Below are 26,637 nucleotides of genomic sequence, written 5' to 3'. Positions count from 1 at the left end.
AGGTGCTACCAGCTAGAAAGCATAAATGTGTTACTGGTCTGGGATCCCTTTTACTTGCTTCTATTTAAATTTGTGAATCTTGTCCACTCATTTTGGCCAGTATAATAAATTCTTCCTCCAAAAAAAAGTGAAAAACTGTTTTCATTTTAGAAAGACTGAACAGTGATATTTTTAGTTATCGCTTTTCCTTCCCTACCATGGGATTTTCAAGGCTATAATTTTTATGGAAGCTGACTGCCGCATCTTTTTCCTGTTGAGTGGCTGGTGAGTTCTAACCACTGATCTTTTGGTTAGCAGCCGAGTGCTTAACCACTGCACCACCAGGGCTGCTTAAGAGCTGTCACTAGCCAGTATGATATATATTTGGATATACACTGCATAGGTGAATAGGTTATCAGCAGGTAACTCTTGCTCCCATAGCCCTGCCCTGTGAGTTTGAGCCTCTTGCAATAACTTCAGTTACCACTGGCTCCCGTTTTACATTTGTTTTTTCACCATGAGTCCTTCATTGACTTCACTCCAACCACACTGGTCCCTTTGCTATTCCTTGGAAACTGCAAACATGCTAATGCTGGGCCTCCACTGATAACTCCCTGTGATGGTTAAGATTGTGTGTCAACTTGGCTAGGCCATTATTCTCAGTGTTTTAGCAGTTGTATAATGTTGTGATCACTTCTCTGTTGAAATTTGATATGTGATCAGCCCCATGATGGAATGTGCTGAGTAGTGCTGGCAGAGGCAGGGCCTGTGGCAGCTCACCGCCCCCTCATTTTCATCTCTCTGCCTTCCGCTGGTTACTTTCTGCCTGCTCGCCTTGCCAAGGTTTTTGGCTTGTTCCAGACTCAGCAGCTGCCTCTTGTTGTCTCACCTCCAGTTCTTGAGACTTGAGCTAGCAGCTTACCTGTTGATCTTGGAATTTGTTGATCTTCTCAACCTGCGAGCAAGAGTCCAGTTCCCTGACCTGCTGATCTTGGGTTCGCTAGCCCCTGCAGCTATGTGAATCTGGAGAAACCTTGTGGTCTTGTCTGCTGACCTTGGAATTCGTTGACCTTCACAGCCTGTGAGCGGGAGCCCCTCTCTGACCTGCCAACCTTAGGTTCACCAGCTTTTGTGGCTCCGTGAATTGGGAGAGGCCTCTATCCTGATCCATGGACTTGGGACATTTTAGCCTCTACAATTGCGTGAGCTGTTTCCTTGATATAAATCTCTCTCTATATATTTGTATGCTTTACTGGTTTTGCTTCTCTAGAGAACCCAGCCTAAGACACTCCCTCTTCTTGGAGTGCTTTGCCTTCAGATAGCTAATCTACATGGCTTACTACCTTAGTTCATTTAGGTTCCGTGTCATCTTGAGTATTCTTCACCTATTACATGTCAAAAATAGCAACGTCCCTTCCCCCCTGCTTTATCACTCATTCTTTTTGTTCTGCTTTAAAAAATTTTATTAGCACTTATTTTTACTTGAAAATATATTATTTATGTCTTTATTGTCTCTCCCACTAGAGTATGTCTCATGAAGGCAGAGGCCTTGTCTCCAAGATCTAGAACAGTGTCTGGCACATAATGGCTACTCACCAAATACCTGCTAGAAGAAGAATGAGTAAATGAATGAAGTTTTATTTGTAGAAGAATGAGTGAATGAATAATGTTTTATTTATAGAAGAAGAATGATTGAATTAATGATGTTTTATTTGTAGTAGGACACCTAAACGATATACCTGATGCATCTTCAGACTGAATATTCAAGAATTTAATAAAAAATAGAAAACTGTATTTGCTATCTAAATATTAAGAATATTAATTTAGAAGTTTAATACTAAAAATTAAACTTCCCTAATTATAACTACAGAATTTCAGGTCCTGTTTGAGTGTACCTTTGGTAGAAGTCACTTTTGAGAAAGATCTTTAGGACCAAAAAATATTAATCATGATAATATTCTGTCTTTATAAAATTTAAGTTCTTTTGATTCTTCATTCTGTAATTGAGAAGGTCAGTGGCCCAAATCATACAAATCCTTTGCTTCTTTATTTTTGTTTACTGTCTGAACTATTCTATAGCTCGCCAAATTAGTCTTTGACTCCAAATAAATTTCTAGTTATCACCATGATTGGCTGATGTTCATCTTTCCTGTAGCTATTTTATGGCACCTCCTTACCTCGTCATACTTCTTTTTGTATCCATTATGTATAGACTGCTGGGAATGGAGCCTGTTGTAATTTTTAAACACAAAATAACATCTCTCCCTACATCCTGCTGAAACACCAGAGGGCCCATTCATAGACACTGCTGTCTGTATTGTCTCGGGGGTATTAAAAAAGACCATAGATGGAACAAAACATGCTATGGTATTAAGAGGATAAATTTAATCTGCCTCATTGAGGCTTATTGCAGATTTCAGAGACTGGAGAGTCAGATGCTTTGTTTTCAGAAAGAGTGTATCATCCTCTTATGGTGTTTAATTTGTTTTTAAACTCTTCATCATTTCCAAATTCTTGTAGGAGTATGGAAACAAACAATATTCTTTCTGATTATGACCTTTCAAAAGGAACAAATTAAACAGATTGTTTTTGTTTAGCAGCAGCATTATCAATTTGTGCCAACATTTTTTTTCTGAATATCAGTATAATCACTCATGACAGTAAAGTTTGAAAATACTCTTTGTTAACTCTCAAGAAAGCAGTAAAAAAAAAATTTTTTAATTTTATTGTGGTAAAATAAATACAGCAGAAAAATTTACCATTTTAACCAGTTTTAAGTGTACAATTCAGTGACATTCACTACATTCACCGTGTTGTGCAACCATCACCAGTATCTCTTTCCAAAAGATTTTCATCACCCAAGGGGAAACTCAGTACCCCTTAGGCAATAACACCCCATTCCCACCTCTCCCCTTAGCCCCTGGTAACCACTAATAACTTTTTATCTCTGTAAATTCAGCTATTTTAGATATTTTGTGTAAGTGGAACCATATAAAAACCAAAACCAAACCCATTGCCATTGAGTCAATTCTGACTTTTAGTGACCCTATAGGACAGAGTAGAACTGCCCCATAGGGTTTCCAAGAAGCTGCTGGTGGATTCTAACTGCCGACCTTTTTTCGTTAGCAGTGGAGCTCTTAACCACTGTGCCACCAGGGCTCTAATTGTTTTATGGGTAATTGGCTTTTTGGTACATCTGAACTTATCTCTAAGTGAAAAAGTAATTCGTACCTCTGAGTAAAAGGATGATTTGTAGCCACTTGCTGTGCTATCCAGCTATCACTCTCAAGTAAGCAAGACTCCAGATCTTACCAGAAGAGAGACTGCTACAAACTTGACAACATCCAAACTGCATTTCCTTATTCTCCAAAGTATGTTTTAGCTGTTGTATAAGGAACCTGAGCTAGGCAGCTCATCTATGGATCAGGAATATTCGTCTTGATATTTCCTCATTGCCTAATACAGAGCCTGGTGCACCCCCCATGCATGTGTGCATGCTTGCATGTATGCTCACTCTTTCTGTGTATGTGTATGGGGGGGCATGTATGTGTGTGTGTATTTATATGTGTGTGTGGGGAGATGCTTGTCAAACATTACCTGAATTAAACTTAATTGTTCTGTGCACAGCATTTTAACTAAAATCAATTTCATTGAAAACATTGACTGACAGAACCAAAATTTGTTGAGTGCTTACTATGTGCTAGGCATCAGAACAGGTCCTAGGCATGTGTGTAATAGTAAGATTTTTGCTCCTGTGTTCTGGAGATGTTTACATCCTATCAGGAGAGACAAACAAGTAAACCAGTAATTATAACACATTGTGATACAAAATTATATATAAGATGCTTTGGGAGCACAGAAGAGGAGCATCTTAATTAGTCTGGATGGTTAAGGAAGTTTCCTAAAAGAGGTGAAAGGCATTTTAGGCAGAGGGAACAGCATATGCTAAAGCAGAGAGGCCTGAGCAACAGTGACTTCTCCAAAACCTGTTGCTGTTGAGTCAATTCTGACTCATAGCAACCCTATAGGACAGAGTAGAACTACCTCACAGGGTTTCCAAGGAGCAGCTGGTGGAACTGCCAACCTTTTGGTTAGCAGCCGTAGCTCTTAACTACTGCACCACCAGGGCTTCGTAACTTGCCCAGAGAGATATAATTCAGTCTGGCTAGAGTGACAGTGTTGTTTAGTTGGGTGGTAGAGCTGAGAGTAGAGAGGTAGACACAAACTGAAGGGCTTTGTCTAATGATTGCCACTTCACCCCCCACTGTGGTATGCCTGTGTGCACACAAGCTACTTTTTATTGAGTCTGTCTTATGTACCAGCCCCTGTGCTAGGTGATTTCCAGGTATTATCTCCGTTTTATCCTCACAACAATCGTGTACTACTCATTTTAAAGGTAAGGAAAGCACAACACAAAAGGCTCAAAAACTTGCCCAAGGCCATCCTACAAATAAGCAGTGGATTTTAATCTAAGTCTGTCTAATTCCAAAGACTCAATTTGTAAATGATCCTCAAGTGTGTCTGAAATGAATTTAATCTAATATTCATATACTAAAACAGGTAAGATTATATTGTTTACACATGGTTGTGAAATTCAAGTAAACTATCTTTTGATAGGGAAAGCTGAATTCAAACAGACAAATGATATTCATTTCGTTTAATCACCTACTCAGAACAATTATTGAGCTCCTGCTATATATCCCTACAGTTCTAAGGTGTTGACCATACAAAGATAAATATGGAAATTTCTGTTGTCAACAGACACAGACAAACTAGATTAATGGAAACAGAACAACCAAAACGGAAATAATGAGAATGTTCACACATTGTGAAGAATGTAATCAATGTCACTGAACAACTTGTATAGAAATTGAATGGGAGCCTATACTGCTGTGTAAACCTTCACTGAAGACATAATAAAACAGTATTATTTTTAAAAAAGAGAGAAGAGAGACTGTGGGAGAGGAACAACTCAGAAAAGAAAGGTGAGAATGGTTGCACAACTCGAAGACTATAATCAGTGTCACTGAGTTGTACACGTAGAAACTGTTGAATTGGTGTACGTTTTGCTGTGTATATTCTCAATAACAACCACAAAAATAAAATAAATTGTATTGAAAAAAAAAAGGAAACACAGTATCTCCCTACAGATTACTTATTAATAACAAAGGAAAAAATTACCTTTACAATGGACAACCACCTTAGCCAAGTACCAAACATAGCATCAGCAATAATGGAAAAAACTGATACCATGTGCCTCCTGATGATTCACTAAGATGGATATTCTGAAATATTCTTGCTAAAAATGCTTAACCTGAATCTATTTATGAGGAAACACTTAGTCACATGCAAATTGAAAGACATTCTGTAAAGCAACTGGCCTGGACTCCAAAAATCACACCTTCATGAAAACTGAAAAGACTATTCTAGATTAAAGGAACCTAAAGAGACATACTAACCAAGTGTAATGTGTTCTTCGTGATTTGATCTTGGATTTTTAAAAAATGCTATAAAAAGGACAATTGGGAAATTTTAAATATGGACTGGATATTGTATTATTGTTAGGTTTTTCTGAGTGCACTGTTTTTGTAATGTGATTATGAAGGAGAATATTCTTAATTTTAGAAGATGTATGCTGAAGTATTTAGGGGTGAAGTATCATTATGTCTACAACTAATTTTCATGATTCAGAAAAAAACATATGTATGTTTGTGGGTGTGGGCAGAGAATGCACATCCACCCACTGCCATTGAGTCAATTCAGACTCATAGCGACCCTGTAGGACAAAGTAGAACTACCGGATAGGGTTTCCAAGGCTGTAAATTTTTATGGAAGCAGACAGCCATATCTTGCTCGCTGGTGGGTTTGAACTGCAGATCGTTTAGTTAGCAGCAGAGCGCTTAAACACTGTGCCACCAGGGCTCCTTAGAATGCACACAAATGTGGCAAAATGTTAATGATACCTCCAGGTGTTCATAGTACTATTCTTGCAACTTTTTTATAAGCTTAACATTTTTCAAAATAGAAAAAACTCTCAAGTCGCTAATACAATTTTTTTTTAAGTTTGCGAAAGTAGTGTGAATGTGATCTAGTTGAAGAATTAACTAATTAATTTTTTTATGGTGGCCTATTAATTGGATTTTATCAGGCTATATCAGTGTTATATAAATGCTAGCTTTGGTTGGTCCTTTTACAGTGCTGTTTTAATAAGATGTTTTTTAGTCCTTTTTTTTTTTTTTTTATCTAAAAGGAAAGCATAAAATCCTTGAATGTCTGCTAATAACATTAGAAGTGACCAAAGGAGTTATATTGTCTAATTTCCTCTTAAATGAATAGGCTAAATAGGCATATGGCTACCTGTATATCTTATTATTTAGAAACATCTCCATTGAAAAAATTTCCATGACGTTTCAGATGCTTAAACAGAAGGTCATATTTACTTCTAAATTTTCTAAGATTCTTCTTTAAGAAGTGAAGATCCCATAACAATCAAACTAATATGTACGGTGACCATTAAAAGATAACATCAGGTTTTGGGTATTTTTCAACTACACTATAAAGCATATGTCTAATAAAGGATAAATGAATATGGGCATACATTTTTACATGTCTCATTAAAATAACCAAAAAAGTTGCTCAGGCAGTTTGACCCACAAGAGTTTTTGCTTCAGTGAGCAGAAACTTTTAACAGTTGTAGAACTTTTGTTTGGCTGGTTAATTTTGGCATGTTTACTGAACAGGTGTGACATTTCATGACAACTGCTGTTAACATCTTTCCCACGCTTGGGAACACCAAGTAATTGATGTATGCGGCATCTAAGGTCTGCCCCAACAATGTGCTCATATAAAGGGAAATACAGGATGTTAAGAGTTTTCTCTGTCTCTATTTTAAAAAAACCAACAAGTTGAATTGGCAAAAGTTGTGTGATATATTTACAGTTACAAAAAAAAAGAATAGCTCCTGAGGCTGTTTATGTACAGCCAGTAACTTCATGGGATTTGGCTTCTTGATTTGGAGGTTTAGGGTCATTGTTTCATGGGACATGCCAGTTAATTGGCCTAATAGCATGTTTAGTGCTTCTGTTCTACCTCTTAGTTTGTTACATAGTGCATGGTGACTTAAAAGCATGCAGGTGGCCATCCAAGGCACAACAATTGGTCTCTATTCTCCTGGAGCAACAGTGGGAAAAGGAGCATCAGGAATAGAAAGAGGATATGGAATATGTTAGTAATTGCCTTCATGAACAACTGCCTGCTTTGAGAGACCGGATGGTGCCTGACTACCATTACTGAATATTTTGATCAGGAATTCTATAGAAGAATCCTGTTTAAAAAGAGGAAAACGTAGAATAGAATTTCAAATTCTCATGGACCCCAGACTTCCTGGAGCCATAAAGGTCTAATGAACCCCTGAAATTATTGCCTTGAGATAATCTTTAAATGAAAAATATTCCCTGAAGTCTTCTTAAAACCAAACGATAGTTTAGCTTAACTAGTAAAAGAAAATATGCCTTGAGCATTATGCTCTTTTAAGAACTATCTATATGGGATCAAATTGACAATAGCAGCTTGAAAAGTTAGATAGGAGCCGTAGGGGGCTGTTAGTGGTTGTTAATGGGACAGGAATAACTCAGAAAAGGAGGGTGAGAATGGTTGCACAACTCGAAGAATATAGGCAATGCCACTAAATGGTACACGTAGAAGCTGTTGAATTAGTGTATGTTTTGCTGTGTAAATTCTCAACAACAACAAAATAACATTACAAAAAAAAAACTGTTATGTAGCCAGTGGCAAATTTCAAGACAGCCAGTAAGCGTGGCATTTATAGGTTGATTGTCCTTCAAGCTGTAGGGCAGTTTTTTACACACGTTTCAGTTTTGCAGCCCTGACACAGGAGCCATCCAGTTTTCTGTGTACTACTGAAACAATATATGTAAAGCTGGGAAGAGGAAAAAGGAAAAAAAATTCATATTTTAAACTACCCAGTTTTGTGTTATCGTGTAAAAATAATTAATTCATTTACGGTATTTTTACACAAATAACGCACACCTTCTACGTTTGTTTGCCAACCTCGCCCTCCCTCCTGCAAGGTATTTTTGTACGTGCGCTAAGCTAATTTTTTTACAGCAACATGTAAAAAAAATGGCATAGGGGCACTTATGAAAATACCTCTCGAGAGGGTGTGGTTGGCAAACAAACGTAGAAGGTGCACTTTATTTTTTCCCCTTTTCCTCGCCACAGCTTTACATATGTTGCTCCAGTAGGCATTTACTATCATTATCTAAGAATCCTAGTGGCCATAACATCTGGTATCTTAGGAGTCAGTAAAAATTTTTTGAGATTGAATGTTAGAGGTTGTGGTAGATGTTAATAAATTTTAAGGAAAGAAGCTTATATAATATGGTTAATATGTTCATTATTTGAATGCAAGTCACTAATTATGTGAAATATTTGATTTAGTGTTTTTAAAAGAATTATTATTTATAGGTATCAGATTTTGAAACTTTTTTCTTTTGAGCAATTCTAAACGATGATAGCAATGACAATCCTAATATTAAAATGAGAGACTCAAGCAATTCCACTTAATTTAGGTTTTTCTTTTTTATAGAATTATTCCTTTTACTGATGTACTTTTAAAAGAACAGGAAATTTAAAGCAGATTAAATACATACAAAATATACTGTATGTTTGTATTCCTTTTTGCCTATTGAAGAAAATGGAGAATAAAAGCTGGAATGGAGTGATGGGCAAAGAATAGGGTATGAGATTGAGAAGAGGAAGGAAAAGACAAAGGATAGGAATAGAGAACAAAAGACAGAAGGAGAAGGGAGAGAAGACAGCTCCAGAGGAAGATAGATTTCACAGGTTTCAAGGTGATTTTTAAAATTATTTTAAGCTTCTGTAGGTTTACCTGCTCTCTAACTTAACCTAACCGGTTACCCTTGAGTTGACTCTGACTCATGGTGACCCCATGTGTGTCAGAGTAGCACTGTGCTCCATGAGACTTTCAATGGATGATTTTTCGGAAGTAGAGCGACCGACCTTTCTTCCTAGTCACCTCTGGGTGGACTCAAACTTCCAGCCTTTTGGTTAGCATCTGATTGCATTAACTTCCAACCTTTCAGTTAGCAGCCCAGCACTTTAACCATTTGCACCACCTAGGAACTCCACCGTCTATCTAGTGCCCTTTAGCTGTTGATCCCATTCATGATTGTTTACAGTTTTCGTATTTTTAATCCTTGTTTTTAGATGCTCTGCTCATAATGGAATGCTTGAAACAACTTATTATAGTGCAAATTTTTCCCAGTGATAAAGTAAGAACTACTAGAGAAATATCACTCCTCTGACCAGTGAAGTCAATCTTCACCCACATTTTAATTTATTACAGTGAAGCTCATACAGAGGAAAAGTTATAGTGAAGTCATAGCCCTTTGAAACTGAGTTTTGGCAAAGTTGGATTTTTTCGAAAAAAGGATTTTCTTTGTAGTGAGATTGTTGTATTGATGATAATGTATTTCTTTTATTATTAACCTTTTACGTCTTCTACTTTTTCCATCTGTCATCTCAAAATGCTGTGGAGCAGCGATCAGAATCCAGCTGTTGAGGCTGCTCTTTATTCAGGGAAAAATAGCTATGTGTTTCAACTACAGGCTGATCTGTAATTACTTGGGCAAAATGATAATGGATTCTAATAACTAAACTTTTTAAAAAGATTTTCTCTTGTACAGTACATTTCGTTCCTTCCTGGTACTTGCTTTTCCTTTTACCAAGATTAACACATGAAAACGATGATGGATAATCTGATGAACCTAATGTTCATTACAAAAGTCAAGTAGACCCAACAATTTTAGGACAGTGAACAAAAGTCTGGTAGATGAGCAGTTTTATGAAAAAGTAAAATTTCTCCTTGGGTGCTTAAAAATGTTAATTTCTGCCTCCATCCTACCTCCCCCACTCTCTTTTTTTGCATGCGTTTATTTTTACAGACGTGGAAGTTTTTAGTGGCCGTGTACTTCTCTTATCTCAATTCTTCCTGCTTCTCTTTTTTATCTGTTTCTTTTTCTGACAAGTATTAATCAAAGTCCAAGTTACAGTGCAAACTGGGGCTTTCACATTGGGGCTGACATGGTATCCACTTCAAGCCAGCCCAGCTGGCCCTTCATTTTGGTTTCTAAGGCTCTGTTCTTCAAAACTCCCTCTCTCAATAGAGATACACGGGAAATTCCCATGATGTCTGACAGTGTCCTCATGCTAGCCCCCAGGTGATAGCCAGTCTTATGTCACAGACGTTTAATGGTGAATCCATGTCTGTCATCACCTAGAAGAGCTGCATGGCACATAGTAGGCAAGGACCTAATAACTGTTTGATGGATAAATGAAGAAATGAATGTGCAAAAGAATAGCGCTCATAACTGAAGTCCTTAACGAATGAAGCTGTTTAGGCAAGCACTTCTGTCCGTAAGTATAGCCAATTAACTGTGCAGATGTAAGCATGCATGTGTCCCAATATCCATTAATGAATATAGACTGCAGCCCTCAGGTTCCCTTGTGAATTCTTATGCAAGCCTGACCTGACACGAACTGCTTGCACTATGAGTAATCGCAAGACTTTCCAGGGTAAAGGATGTCAGGCATGGGGAGTCGACATTTAGCTTCGCCTTTAGTATAAAATGACTTTCTATGACCCATTTGAAGTATCAGCTCTCATTAGAATGAATGCTTGAAATATAACCTTACACAATCTGAACTTTTTCACATTGATTAAAATTTCACAATATCATTTTAAAAAAAAGAAGTGGCAAGGCAAAATTCTCCTAAAGGCCAGGGGTTTCAAATTTTGTCTATGTTCTCTCATTTCATTGTGTTTTAAACTAGATTGCTACTATATAGAGTATTTTAGTAGCCTTGATCTTGGAGACATCAAGGTCATTATTCCTGTTGTTGCTGATTTAATATTACAGCTGCTTCCTCTTTATGTGATTTAATTTGAAGCTCAGCCCACGAGGGGGCTATTGGTCCCCACCTATGCAGCTTTAATAAGAGTTGGCTGCTGTTTTCTGTGTGGATGTTATTTCCATTCCTATTCATTGTAATTTTCCCCCTTCTATATTCATCTAGCAACAGCGAGGCGCTATTCCAGGAACTCGCTCTCTCTCTATAAGGCATAACGTGGAAGCATTTGGATGGAAAAATTATAAATTATAATTATTCTGTTCATTTTAAAATATTCATATTGTGTTGCTCATATGCCAGTAACTGGAAAATCATGGATAATGTCCTGTTTTTATAACCTCTTTCAGAGTATTTTAAAAATCTGTTTCTGTTGTTACTTAGCCATCCCTTTTCCTGCAAGTGGATTTTGTGATAAGATTTAAAAAAAAAAGCTTGTACGAGTCCGGTGTCTGATGGCATATGTAATATTAAAATAAAGATGATACCACTAACTGCAACATATTTTTTTCTTATTTTTTTATTGTGCTTTAGATGAAGGTTTACAGAACAAACTAGTTTCTCATTAAACAGTTAGTACACATATTGTTTTATAACATTGTTTAACAGCCCCACGACATGTCAACACTATCCCTTCTCGACCTTGGGTTCCCTATTACCAGCTTTCCTGTACCCTCCTGCCTTCTAGTCCTTGTCCCTGGGCTGTTGTGCCCCATTAGTCTCATTCTTTTTTATGGAGCTGCCTAATCTTTGGCTGAAGGGTGAACCTCAGGAGTGACTTCGTTACTGAGCTGAAAGGGTGTCCCGGGGCCATAGTCTCGTATTTCTCCAGTCTCTGTTAGGCCAGTAAGTCTGGCCTTTGTTTGAGTTAGAATTTGATTCTACATTTTTCTCCAGCTCTGTCTGGGACCCTCTGTTGTGATCCCTGTCAGAGCAGTCAGTAGTGGTAGCTGGGCTCCATCTAGTTGTACTGGACTCAGTCTGGTGGAGGCCATGGTAGTTGTGTTCCATTAGTCCTTTGGACTAATCTTTCCCTTGTATCTTTAGTTTTCTTCATTTTCCCTTGCTCCCGAAGGGGTGAGACTAGTGGAGTATCTTAGATGGCCACTTACTGGCTTTTAAGACCCAAGATGCTACTCACCAAAGTAGAATGTAGAACATTTTCTTTATAAACTATGTTATGCCAATTGAGCTAGATGTTCCCAGATACCATGGTCCCCATAGCCCTCAGCCCAGTAATTCACTCCCTCAGGGAGTTTGAATGTGTCTATGGAGCTTCTGTGACCCTGCCTAGTACAATTTGTGCTGGCTTCCCCAGTATCATGCAACACATTTTTTGTAAATTAAAAAAAAAAGAAACAAATATTCCATATATAGGGACCAAACCAAACCCACTGCCATCAAGTTGATTCCAACTTATAGTGACCCGTAGGACAGAGTAGAACTGCCCTATAGTGTTTCCAAGGCTGTGATCTTTACAGAAGCAGACTGCCACATCTTTCTTCCGCAGAGTGGCTGGTGAGTTCAAACAGCCGACCTTTAAGTTAGCAGTTGAGCACTTTAACCACTGTGCCACCAGGGCTTCTTGTGTACAGAGAATATTTATCAAGTTATAAGAATACATATATGGCCTATGGAAATACCAGGCAATTTCTTTGGAAGATACAACTTTTTATTAGATTAAAATTAAAGTTTTATTGATTTCTTGAACTAGGTATCTAATATAAACCAAGAAAATAACCATAAGTTCACAGCAGTACTGATTTTTAAATATTAAAAACACCTTCAACTTTTTAAATGGAGTTGTTTTTTGATATCTTCTGTTTTCATTTCTAAGTTATTATACTTCTTTAGTTTTGGGAAACTGAAATTTTCTTTCAATCCTTGTATATTCCGTGTTGTGTGGGTAAGGGTGTATATGTCCCAGAAAGACAGGCAGGTGGGGAAAAGTGAAAATGTTTTTGTATGAGTTGGATAGTCTTTTTGATAAAGTAAATATTTCAATTTAACCATCTCTTATTCTAAAGGAAAGAGTAATGAATGGACATCTTAGCTCTATGGAACATATTAAATAGGGTGTAGATCTTTATTATTTTGGTCCTTTATTCTGTAGGTTTTAAGTCCATCTTCACATAAAGTCATGTGTTTTATTTGTTGTTTCTCTCAGCTGGGAATATTTAAATGTATTTTTGAAACTCTTCCTGTTGAGTCAGTTAAAGCCATTTTAAAATGATAATTTTAACACTTTCTAGAAACGTATACTCTTGGCCCAGGCTGTAGTCTTAGAGTGCACCTGTGTGCACGTGTGTGTGTGTGTGTGTGTGTGTGTGTGTGTGTGTGTGTGTGTGTTTGTTTTTTCTTTTTTTTTAGGTGAAAGTTTATGGCACAAATTAGTTTCTCATTCAACAATTTATACACAAATTGTTTTGTGACATTGGTTGCAGTCCTCGCAATTTGTCAGCACTCTCCCCCTTTCTCTTTACACCCCGGGTTCCTCGTCCATTTGTCCAGGCTTCCTGTCTCTTCCTGCTTTCTCATCTTTGCTTTTGGGCAGGTATTGCCCATTTGGTCTTGTATACTTGATTGGACTAAGAAGTACATTCCTCATGTGTGTTATTGTTTGTTTTATAGGCCTATCTTATCTTTGGTTGAAAGGTGGACTTTGGGAGTGGCTTCAGTTCTGAGTTAGCAAGGTGTCTGGGGGCCATAACCTCATGGTTCCTCTAGTCTCTGTCAGACCAGTAAGTCTGTTCTTTTTTGTGAATTTGAATTTCGTTCTACATTTTTTCCCCCCACTCTGCCTGGAACCCTCTGTCGTGATCCCTATCAGAGCTGTTGGTGGTGGTAACCGGGCACCATATAGTTCTTCTGGGTTCAGGCTGGTGGAGACTGGTTCATGTGGTCCACTAGTCCTTTGGACTGATATTTTCCTTGTGTCTTTGATTTTCTTCATTCTCCTTTGCTCTGAACATGATAGGACCAATAGATGTATTTTAAATGGCTGGTTGCAAGCTTTTAAGACCCCAAATGCTACTCACCAAAGTAAGATGTAGACCATTTTCTTTATGAACTATGTTATGTCAGTTGACCTAGATGTCCCTCAAAACCATGGTCCCCAGCACTCAGCCCCAGTAACTCTGTCCCTCAAGGTGTTTGGATGTGTCTAGGAAGCTTCTATGGCTTTGCCTTGATCAGGTTGTGCTGACTTCCCCTATATTGTGCATTGCCTTTTCCTCTCACCAGAGTTAACACTTGTCTATTATCTAGTTAGTGATTTGCCCTCCCCACCCCCACTTCCTCATAACCATCAAAGATTATTTTTTTCTCTGTGTAAACCTTTTCTTGGGTTTTTATAATAGTGGTCTCATACGATATGTGTCCTTTCGTGATTGACATAATTTCACTCAGCATAATGCCCTCCAGATTCATCCATGTTGTGAGATGTTTCAGGGATTCATCATTGTTCTTTATCGTTGCATATTATTCCATTGTGTGTATGTACCATAATTTGTTTATCCATTCATCTGTTGATGGACACTTAGGTTGTTTCCATCTTTTTGCTGTTGTGAATAATGTTGCAGTGAACATGAGTGTGCATATGTTTATTCGTGTGATGGCTTTTATTTCTCCAGAGTGTATTCCTAGAAGTGAGATTGCTGGATTGTATGGTGTTTCTATTTCTAGCTTTTTAAGGATACACCAAATCGTTTTTCATAGTGGTTGTACCATTTTACATTCCCACCAGCAGTGCATGAGTTCCAATCTCCCCGCAACCTCTCCAACATTTGTTATTTTCTGTTTTTTTGATTCGTGCCAGTAATGTTGTAGTGAGATGGTATCTCATTGTAGTTTTAAATTTGCGTTTCTCTAATAGCTAGTGATTGAAGGCATTTCCTAATGTGTGTGTTAGCTGCCTGAATGTCTTCTTTGGTGAGGTGTCTGTTCATTTCCTTGCCCGTTTTTTAATTGAATGTGTTGATTTTTTTGAGTTGAGAAGCAATGAATCACGTTTAGCATGAACAGATTTCACAGGCTCATTTCATTGTTTGTTTTAGCCTTGTGAATCATTTGGCCTTTTAAAATAGGCTAATCTTTTAATTGAAGATAGATTCAGAAAGGTTTTATGTGCCATGAAAACCTAGGTGGCTCTTGCTACCTCTTTTTAATTCATTTTAAATAACATTAGGTGATCCAGAAGTATTTCCTCTCAATTTTTGGAAGAATGTTTTTGTAAGCTGTAATATTTGAAGTTGTTGTTGTTAGGTGCCATTGAGTCAGTTCTGACTCATAGTGACCCTATGTACAACAGAACGAAACACTGCCCAGTTCTGTGCCATCCTCCCAGTCGTTGTTATATGCTTGAGCCCATTGTTGCAGCCACTGTGTCAATCCATCTCATCGAGGGTCTTGCTCTTTTTTGCTGACCCTTTACCTTACCAAGCATGATGTCCTCCCAGGACTGGTCCCTCCTAATAACATGTCCAAAGTACATGAGACAAAGTCTCACCATCCTCGCTACCAAGGAGCTCTCTGTACTTCTTCCCAGACAGACTTTTTCATTCTTCTAGCATTACATGGTATATTCAGTATTCTTTGCCAACACCGTAATTCAAGTGCATCAATTCTTCTGTTTTCCATATTCATTGTCCAGCTTTCACATGAATATTTGAAGTTAGAACTCATTATAACAACAATAACAACAAAAAACCAAGTATACATTTTCCTAAAGTCTGATTGATGGAAAATAGGATGCAAGCTGTCAGTAAACAGACTTTTCCAACAGAAGCACTTATTTAACATAGTAGCCAGCTTTTTTGAACACAGCAGTACAATGTAACTATTCTTAATTGAATAAAGAAGACAGATTATACTACTGGAAAAATGAGTACCTTGTAATTAATAATTTGTGAGTTAAGCCTTAACTACACTTGACATTTTTCCTTGGATTGGTGACAGACTGATTAATGAGTTAACTGCTGATAGTACCTATTCTGTGGAGAGACTGTTTCAGTTCCAGGGCTTATGGTGTTCAATAAAATAGATATTCTCAGAGGTGGGACTGAAGCTTTAGTCTTGATCAAAGTGCTTTGGAAGAAGCACAGTTGAACTAATTGGCTGTGAATGTTAATCACTCCGTAGGACACACTGATAATTTACAGCATTGTTGTAACTCTCTGGTGTTCATAAAATGAACTTAATAACCCACTACCACCATGGGATAAACTGCTTTTTCTCTGCAATTGAATGCCCAGACTGCCTGTATAACAGTATTGAAAAATACTGCACTAGAAAGAGTGAGCAGCTGTATGATGAAGGAAACAGCTCTGCAGCAGATTTGTTAATTATCTCCTTTGATTCACAGAGGGTGTTTGTGAGATATGGTTGACCAGTGAAGACACGGGGGCTTATGGCAGAGATATTGGCACCAATCTCCCCACACTACTGTGGAAGCTGGTTGAAGTGATTCCTGAGGGAGCGATGCTGAGGCTGGGCATGACAAATCCACCCTATATTTTAGAGCATCTGGAGGTAAGAAAAAGCCCCCCATTCACGTGCTGACACAGACACTAACCAGCCCAGACAGTGTGGCAGCCTCAGGATCATCACACGAGTTTCACTGAAAACCGTTTTCACTTTTTTTTGTAGTCTCACATTACCAAGAAGGGATCGAGACTTTCACGTTCTTTCCTTTGTCGGTCTGCACATCTTGTTTTTGCTTCATCAACATTAATTAATGTTGCCTGGAATGTTCAACGCTTGCCATCTTGTCACAGTTCTTTGGTTCTTCTTTGTAGCCTTTCAGTTTTCCAATGCATAAAATTTCCTCGATTCCTTCATTTTTTTTTTTTTTGTTTGCTTTTTTTCAGTTGTACTTTAGATGAAGGTTTACAGAGCAAATTAGTTTCTCATTAAACAATTAATACACATATTGTTTTGTGACATTGGTTGCCAACCCCACGACATGTCAACACTATCCCCTTCTCGACCTTGGGTTCCTCGTTACCAGCTTTCCTGTCCCTTCCTTCCTTCTCATCCTTGCCTCTAGGTTGGTGTTCCTGTTTAGTCTCGTTTTGTTTTATGGGCCTGTCTGATCTTCGGCTGGAGGATGAAGCTTAGAAGTGACTTCAGTACTGAATTAAAAGGGTGTCTGGGGTCCATACTCTCAGAGTTTCTCCAGTCTCCCTCAGACCAGTATTTCTGGTCTTTTTTTTCTTTTTTTTTTTTTTTGTTAGTTAGAATTTTGTTCTACATTTTTCTCCAGCTCTGTCCAGGACCCTCTATTGTGATCCCTGTCAGAGTAGCTGGTGGTGGTAGCCAGGCACCATCTATGATTCCTGCATTTTGAACCCTGGTGGCACAGTGGTTAAAGCAATCAACTGCTAACTGAAAGGTTGGCGGTTGGAAACCACCAGCGGCTCCATGAGAGAAAGATGTGGCAGTCTGCTTCTCTGGAGATTTACAACCTTGGAAACTGTAAGGGGTCTCTATGAGTCAGAATCGATTTGACTGCAGTGGTTTTGGGTTTTTTTTTTTTTTGGTAGTTCAGAACTGGTAGTATGATATGCTACTTTTGCAACAGTGAACATTGTATTGTTCAACCTACTTGTAGCCATAACAGTAAGGATACTATGCGTTAAATTTGAGGATGAGTTTCAAATTTCATCCCTTCATCTGGAAATTGTTAGGAGTGAAGTAGAATAAGAGGGACACAAGCTGGCAGGAACGTGAGACTCTTGGTGAACAAAGAAGGAGGTGTGATGATTTGAGCTTCCTGGTTTAGTTAATTTTTATACCTTCCATGGATCAGGATGCTTACCTTCAATTAGCTTACTATCAAGCTAGATTAAATGGACATGTACAGAAGTAACTGTGATACCTGATGAAAAATGCCATAATAAATATGAGCAAAGAATATGGACAAGGGAGAAACTATTTAAATGCAAAAGTACTTGGTAGGATTTCTGTTAGCTTCCTAGGGCTGTTGTAACAAAGTACCACAGATTGGGTGGCTTATAAGAACAGAAATTTATTGTGTCACTGTCTTAAAGGCTAATAGTCCAAATTTAGGGTTTCAGCAGGGCCATGCTCTCTCTGAGGATCCAAGACCCAAGGGAAAAATCCTTTCTTGTCTTTTCGAGCTTCTTGTGGCCCTGGGTATTCCTTGGATTTCAGCTGTAGCATAACTTCATCCTCACGCAGTCATCGTCCCTCTGTCTCTTCTCGTCTTTCATAGGACAGCACTCAGATTGAATGAGGACCCACCCCACTCCAGTAGGACCTCATGTTAACTTAACTGATAGCATCTTCAGAGACCCCATTTCCAAATAAGGTCACCGTCACAGGTACCATAGGTTATGACTTCAACATAAAATTTTAGGGGGACACAATTCAATCTATAACAGGATCTATGGCTATTATTTGAGAAATGTAATAGATTATTATATTAGACTTACAGCTGTGGACATGAAATCAGATAAGTGCAGTTGCAAAGTCATGTGCAAAGTATAAAATCAAATCGCTTATATCTTTAATCAAATGAGGTCTTTGCCTTATCTTTGTGCAAGAAAATAATATCCCAAAAAGCTAAAAGCAAGTACAGGCCCATAAAACAAAACGAGACCAATGGGGCATAATAGCCCAGAGACAAGGACTAGAAGGCAGGAGGGGACAGAAAAGCTGGTAATAGGGAACCCAAGGTCGAGAAGGGAAAGCGTTGACATGTCGTGGGATTGTTAACCAATGTCATAAAACAATATGTGTACTAACTGTTTGACGAGAAACTATCTTTATACTTTACCTGAAAATCATCAGATGTTTAGTTCATAGATCGTGGTCAGAGTGATAACAGGTTCCGATTGTCATGACATTCTATTTTATTAATTCTTTAAAATATCTGTATTTTGGCCTTCCCTGCTAAATTGTCATCTTCTTCTTGAGGCAAGGGTCTTGTCATATCCATGTCAGTATTACCCAACCCAGCAGTGGCTCAATGAATGAGTGAATAAAAGAATGAATAAAAGAAGAACCTTCTTCATAAAATAAATTGTAGAGCCCACACTGTAGTCTTAAACTTGAAGTCTTAACCCTGTGGCCAGAAAAGGCAGCAGAAGCTGATGAAGTAAATGAGCTTCAATGGTGAGAATTTGCCCGAAGAAAGCTGTCCACTCCTATAAGCAGAGGGTAAGCCACTATTTTACCATACCAAGGGAAAAAAGCAATCCCAAGGAAACAGAACAAAATAAAGCAAACATACAAACAAAAACAGTTATGCAAAAATAAAAGATCCACACCATCTGGAAATAAGAGCTTTTAGACATTTCCTTTGCCGCTTTCTCAAGTTCTGCACCTTCACACCTCATTTTAGTGTTCTTCTCATTCTCCCATGGATGGGAGAACCCACAGTTTGCAGTGTTTCCCAAACACATCGTTATGCAACAGAAAGAGTAACTGAGTTCCAGAAGACTTCAGTGACTTCCAAGAGTAACAAAGGGTGTTAGGGAAAGGAGCCCAGAGCTGTTGCTCCCTAGTACCAAGTTCCTCAGTCCTGTGCTCAGATATACATTGTATTTCTTCATTTTCCTTTCACTAAACTTAGACCACTTTATAGAAATTACTTATCTAAAGAGTGCTGAAGAGTGTTCTCCCATAAGATAAAAGAGAAAAGGTACCAGTATTAAAAAAAAGAAACAGCAGTGAATGAGAGTTGGAGTTTTTCTTAAACCGAGGGGATAGGAGGAACCCACTCTTGAAATAACTACTCTGAAGCTTTAATACCCTTGGAAAGAGTGTTTCGTGAGAATTTGTATTGGTCAAGCCATCCTCCTTGTGTTTCTGAAAGATGTTTCACATTGCAGTCTTTAGTTATAGAGCACTTCACTGGCCTGTTTTCCTTCTTCATCATGTTCACTTCATAGTCACCTGAGTCTAGAGAGTTTTTTATTTTAGAATCCTTTTACCAAGCCTTTTTTTTCTTTTGCTTTTTTTTTTTAATTGAACAGATTAAAGGGAAAATCATTTGAAGGAAAAAAGCCAAAGTTTCTATTGTATATGTTAAGTACAGTGTGGAAAAATACAGTTAAGAGTGCATTTTATTAAATCTTCATAGGAATAAAAGATGCACATTATGCTTACTATAAGATATACTTTTAAGGTTTTCTCAAGAGTTAAACATAATATGTGAGACTTTATATAGAAGATATTAAATGAACATGTACTGAATGGAAGGAAGGGAGGGTGAATTCTTTATCCTTGTCAGGCAGGCAAGTATTCAAATTTCTGTTTGGAACATCTACAAGCCCCGTTTTTTATTTAAAAGAACAATGTGGGATTTACTTGAAATGATGGTATAACTGACAAAGAGCTATCTCAAATATATATGTATGAAAAATGCCCTGAAATTAAAGAAACATAACTATAAGTTTATGTAACATTGTATTAAGTTTGCATATGATAATAGAAGCAATAGATTAAAAAAATGTTTTACCCTTTCTTAAAATCTGCTGGTAACTCTCCATTGCTTATAGGATAAAGTCGATAAGATGTTTAGCATGACAAATGGTCCTAAAGATACTTCTGCTATTTCCTTGTTCTCTTATCTGTTAATGCCTTCTGTATATTGTTTTTTTTTTTTTACCATTTCATACTCCTGAAATTTTCACTTTACCTTTTCATCATTCCATACTCACCATGTGATGATGACAGTCAGTAGTAATGGGTTAATCAAGTGGTATACTAATATTTGCTACTATGTGCGTTGACTCATATAATGCCCTTTGCCTTCAAGTCAATTCTGACTCATAGCAACCCTACAGGACAGAGGAGAACTGCCCTATAGTGTTTCCAAGGAGCGCCTGGTGGATTCGAACTGCCGACCTTTCAGTTAACAGGTGTAGCTCTTAATCACTACGCCACGAGGGTTTCCAAATAGTGGCAAATAAAAGATATTTCCCCTGTATTTGCTTTCCTACTGATATTGCTAATGTAATAACTGGCATATCCCTCTTTAATGAACTCTAGCCTTATAGAAAGTGGAGCACTTTAAAAAGACATAATTGTGAATGTGATTACTCTTGAAACTACGTTACTTAGTCTTGCCCTCCTGGCGATAGGTAACACACATAAGATATTAATTCAGACTGAAAATAATACATGTGAACGCATCAAGATGTGATGGAGCCAGTGACTGTGATATAATGGCTCTGACTAACCAGACACCAGAAATCACTGGTAACTTTCCTTTAAGTTTGCCTTATAATAGTAATAAAGTGCGTACAATTTCCTGAATGTTTATTATTTTCAAGAAAAGGAACCTTGGTGGCACAATGCTTAAGCACTCAACTGCTAACCAAAAGTTTGTTGGTTCTAACCCACCAGTGCCTTCATGGGAGAATAGACCTGGTGATCTGCTCTCAGAGAGATTTCAGCCTAGGAAACCCTATGTGGCAGTTCTACCCTATCTATATGGTCGCTATGAGTCAGAATCGACTGGACAGCATTTTCAACATACAACAGCATTTTCAAGAAACCATGCTGATTGCTTTACACATGTTATCTCTTTTTCCTTCTTATAATAACTTAGTTATATAGGTATTATTATCCTCATTTTATTGATTGAGAGGTCAAGTCTTAGAAAGGTTAAATAACTGACCAAATCACATAGCTGGTTAGGAGCTGAATTGGTTTCTATTCTAGTTTGATTCTAAAATGCTCTTTCTGCTATACTACATCCTCCATAAAGCCTTCCCAGACTTTTCCCAGGTATCTCCCATGCTTTATAGTACCTTTGTTAAACACACATCTGTTGGTACTCATCACCATCTGTCAGTGTGCTATGGTGACTTATGTACCTGTAAATCTACTCAACTAAACTATTGTCATCTATAGGGAGAGGCCGTCTTATTCATTTTTGCATTTCACTGCATGTGATAACTCAGTATCATCATTCAGAACAAGGCTAGGGGCCAACTGCAGAACAGACCATCAGTTGCTCATATGGAAGTATAGCCATAATGCTCCTTGGAAGCAAGGATGGCAAGACTTCGTCTCAGGTACTTTGGACAAAAGGGACCAGCCCCTGGAGAAGGACATCATGCTTGGTAAAGAATAGGGTCATCGAAAAAGACAAAGACCCTCAACAAGATGGATTGACACAGTGGCTGCAACAATGGGCTCATACATGGCAACAAATGTGGGGATGATGCAGGACTGGGCAGTGTTTCGTTCTGTTGTACATAGGGTCGCTATGAGTCAGAACAGACTCGACAGCACCTAACGACAACAACAGAGCAAATGAGCTCATTGATTATTGAATTTGTAGATTTGTAGATTACATAGGCTCTTAGCTTCTTTCTTTCCCTTCCTGCTTCTTGACTTTAACTGTTTTTTTTTTTTTTTCTTAAATCTCCATCCAGCAGTGGATGGTCAAGGAGGAGAAATTAAAATCAGACAGTTGGTCTTGTATTTAGTTCTGTGGATTGGGTGGTAAAGAAACGGCATTAACACTGTTGACCAGTAAAGAATATGGGAGAGTTTGTGAATTTTATTTATCTAAGCTATCCTGGTCTTCCCTGTGTTATAAATGATTTAAAGTAACTTGTCTCCGTTTAAGGAGCCCTGGTGGCACAGTGGTTAAGTGCTCAGCTGTTAAGTGAAAAGTTGGTGATTCAAACCCACCACCTGCTCCGTGGGAGAAAGATGTGGCAATCTGCTTCATAATGATTAAAAAAAACTGTTGCCATCAAGTCAATTCTAACTCATAGTGACTATATGACAGAGTAGAACTGCCCCATAGGGTTTCTAAGACTGTAAATATTTATAGAAGCAGACTGTCCCATCTTTCTTCCTTAGAGCAGCTGGTGGGTTCGAACCACTGACATTTCTGTTAGCAACTGAACACTTCACTGCTGTACCACCAGGGCTCCTTTCCGTAAAGATGACAGCCTTAGAAACTGTGTGGAGTAGTTCTGCTCTGTCCTGCAGGGTCGCTATGAGTCAGAATTCACTAGATATCAATGGGTTTTGCTTTGGGTTTATCTCCCTGTTAAGAGACTTACACATCTTAAAATCTTATCAGATTTTTAGGGCATTACTTAGAGCTTCATCCAGAGAGGGCAAGTTAGTTAATCTAAACTACACGTGCTTGTTATTAAGAAGTTTCCCTATATTCAAACGATGAATAAACTAATTTTATATTTGTAAATTAACATTATTTTATAAAATATTGCTGAGAAATAATTGACATTCATATTGATTTTACACCACATTTATTTATCTTGAATTTAAATTATAGTTTTGTTCAAGATTTACATTTGATATATTTATGTTATGTGTTATTGTAAGATTAATCACAAATAGTGAGATTTTATTTTGGCTCTTTTTTTGTAATTGTACTTTAGATGATGGTTTACAGAACAAACCAGCTTCTCGTTAAACAGTACACATTGTTTTATGACATTGGTTAACAACCTCATGACATGTCAACACTCTCCCTTCTCGACCATGGATTCCCTATTACCAGCTTTCCAATCCCCTTCTGCCTTCTCGTCCTTACCCCTGGGCTGGTGTACCCCCTCAGTCTCGCCCTGTTTTATATGCCCATTCCAATCTTTGGCTGAAGGGTGAACCTCAGGAGTAACATCATTACTGAGTTAAAAGGGTGTCCAGGGGCCATAGTCTCGGGGTTTCTCCAGTCTCTGTCAGGCCAGCAGGTCTGGTCTTTTTTTGTGAGTTAGAATTTTGTTCTGCATTTTTCTCCAGCCCTCTCTGGGACCCTCAATTGTGATCCCTGTCAGAGCAGTCGGTGGTAGCCGGCGCCGTCTGGTTGTACTGGACTCGGTCTGGTAGATGCCACGGTAGTTGTGTCCCATTAGTCCTTTGGACTAATCTTTCCCTTGTATCTTTGATTTTTCTTCCTTCTCCCTTGCTCCTGAAGGGGTGAGACCAGTGGAGTATCTTAGATTTCCGCTCACAGGCTTTTAAGACCCCAGACGCTACTCACCAAAGTAGAATGTAGAACCTTCTCTTTATAAACTGTGTTATGCCTATTGAGCTAGATGTTCCCTGAGACCATGGTCCCCACAGCCCTCAGCCGAGCAGTTTGGTCCCTCAGGGAGTTTGAATGTGTCTGCGGAGCTTCCATGACCTTGCCCTGTACAAGTTGTGCTGGCTTCCCTAGTATTGTGTACTGTCTTACCCTTCAACAGAGTTAGCACGTATCTATTTAGTGTTTTTCCATCCCCACCTCTCCCTCCCTCTTAACAAAGATTGTTTCTTTTAGTGTGTAAACCTTTTCATGAGTTTTTGTAGTAGTGGTCTCATACAATATTTGTCCTTTTGTGATTGACTTATTTCATTCAGCATAATGCCCTCCAGATTCATCCATGTTGTGCGATGCTTCACAGATTCATCGTTCTTTATCGTTGCATAATACACTATTGTGTGTATGTATCATAGTTTGTTTATCCATTCATATGTTGATGGGCATCTAGGTTGTTTCCATCTTTTTGCGATTGTGAACAATGCTGCAGTGAACATGGGCGTGCATGTTTCTATTCGTGTCAGGACTCATTTCTCTAGGATATATTCCTAGGAGTGGGATTGCTGGATAATATGGTTTTTCTATTTCTAGCTTTCTAAGGAAGCGCCATATCATTTTCCAAAATGGTTGCTTCATTCTGCATTCCAACCAGCAGTGCATAAGAGTTCTGATCTCCCCGCAGCCTATCCAGCATTTGTTACTTCCAGTTTTGTTTTTTTTATTCCTGCCAGGAATGCTGGGATGAGATAGTATCTCACTGTGGTTTTGATTTGCATTTCTCTAATGGCTGGTGATCCGCAGCATTTCCTCATGTGTCTGTTGGACCCTTGAATATCTCCTTTGGTGAAGTGTCTGTTCATTTCCTTTACCCATTTTTTTAATTGGATTATATGTCTTGTTGTTGTAGAGGTGTTGGATTTTCCTGTAGATTTTAGAGGTTAGAACTTTGTCAGATTTGTATTAACCCCCAATTTTTTCCCAGTCAATAGGTTCTCTTTTTACTCTTGGTGAAGTCATTTGATGAACACAAGTGTTTAATTTTTAGAAGATCCCAGTTATCTAGCTTATCTTCTGGAATTTGTGTGTTGTTTGTTATGGTTTGAATCCTATCAATGCATTGTATTAGGGCCTCTGGCATTGATCCTGTTTTTTCTTCTATAAACTTTATAGTTTTGGGCTTTATATTTAGGTCTTTGATCCATTTCAAATTAGTTTTTGTGTATGGTGTGAGGTATGGGTCCTGTTTCATTTTTTTGCAGATGGACATCCAGCTTTGCCAGCACCATTTGTTAAAAAGACTGTCTGTTCCATATTTGATGGACTTCAGGCCCTTGTCAAAGATCAGGTGACTGTAGGTGGACAGATTTACATCTGGGTTGTCAATTCTGTTCCATTGGTCAATGTATCTGTCGTTGTACCAGTAGCAGGCTGTTCTGACTACCGTAACCGTATAGTAGGTTCTGAGGTGAGGTAGTGCGAGTCCTCCTACTTTATTCTTCTTCAATAGTGCTTTACTTATCAGAGGCTTCTTTCCTTTCCATATGAAGTTAATGATTAGTTTTTTCATCTCTTTAAAGGCTGTTGTTGATTTTTGGATCAGGATTGCATAGTATTTGTAAATTGCTTTGGGTAGAATTGTCATTTTCACAGTGTTGAGTTTACCTATCCATGAGCATGGTATGTTTTTCCATTTATGTAGATCTCTTTTGATTTCTCACAGTAGAGTTTTGTAGTTTTCTTTGTACAGGTCTTTTACATCCCTGGTTAGATTTATTCCTAAGTATTTTATTTTGTTAGGGGCTATTATAAATGGTATTGTTTTCCTGATTTCCTTTTCATTGTTCTCTTTATTGGTATACAGGAATTCGACTGATTTTTGTATGTATACTTGTATCCTGTTACTCTGCTGAATCTTTCTGTTAGTTCCAGTGGTTTTCTGGTGGAGTCTTTTGGTTTTCTGTTTTGTATCATATCATCCGCAAATAGGGACAATTTTGCTTCTTTCTTACTAATTTGGATGCCCTTTATTTCTTTTCTTGTCTTATTGCCCTAGCTAGGACAAATAGTGATATTTTAAATAATCTGTTTATTATAGATTTGGAAATCTTTTGATCTCCACATCACATCAGCTTGCTGCTATCCTTGATTTTTGAATATTTTACTTCCAGTTAAGTGACCTTATATTTTAATCTAATTGTACATTTAGCAAAATAAATTTATCTGCTGTAAGACAGTAGATATCTGTCCAGGACTTTTTTGTTTTATTTTTTAATGACTCCATTTAGATTAGTGGATTAGGGGTTGCCTGGGGTTGGACGGGAGATTGGACTCAGAAGTGACTGCGAATGGGCAAGAAATTTTGTGGGGGGAGGTAATGAAAATGCTCTAAACTTGACTATGGTGATGATTGCACAACTCTGTGAATTTACTAAAAAAAAAACACTGACTTTCATACTGTAATGAGTGAATTGTACAGTACGAGAGTTTTATCGCAATAAACGTCTTTTCTTTGTGCTTCAAGTGAAAGTTTACAATTCAAGTTAGTCTCTCATACAAAAATTTATACATACATTATGCTGAGTGAAATAAGTCAATCACAAAAGGACAAATATTGTTTGAGACCTCTATTGTAAAAACCCATGAAAAAGTTCACACACAAAATGTAACAATCT

The 26,637-nt window shown here is 38.0% G+C and overlaps 1 protein-coding gene across 9 annotated transcripts in view; it reads left to right on the top strand.

The window, feature by feature from the left end:
* CDKAL1 (CDK5 regulatory subunit associated protein 1 like 1) overlaps positions 1-26,637 on the top strand; it is a 926,518-nt gene that overhangs the window by 543,016 nt on the left and 356,865 nt on the right. For all 9 annotated transcript variants that reach the window (XM_023738358.1, XM_023738357.1, XM_023738352.1 and 6 more), the window contains one exon: positions 16,292-16,458. In XM_023738358.1, the coding sequence (XP_023594126.1) occupies positions 16,292-16,458 (167 nt within the window). The remainder of the gene's footprint in view (positions 1-16,291; positions 16,459-26,637) is intronic.

Source organism: Trichechus manatus, unplaced genomic scaffold (assembly GCF_000243295.1).
Source record: "Trichechus manatus latirostris isolate Lorelei unplaced genomic scaffold, TriManLat1.0 scaffold00115, whole genome shotgun sequence".
NCBI classification, from domain to species: domain Eukaryota; kingdom Metazoa; phylum Chordata; class Mammalia; order Sirenia; family Trichechidae; genus Trichechus; species Trichechus manatus.
Note: the sequence above shows the minus strand (reverse complement) of the source record. Positions and strands in the feature narration are given on the sequence as shown.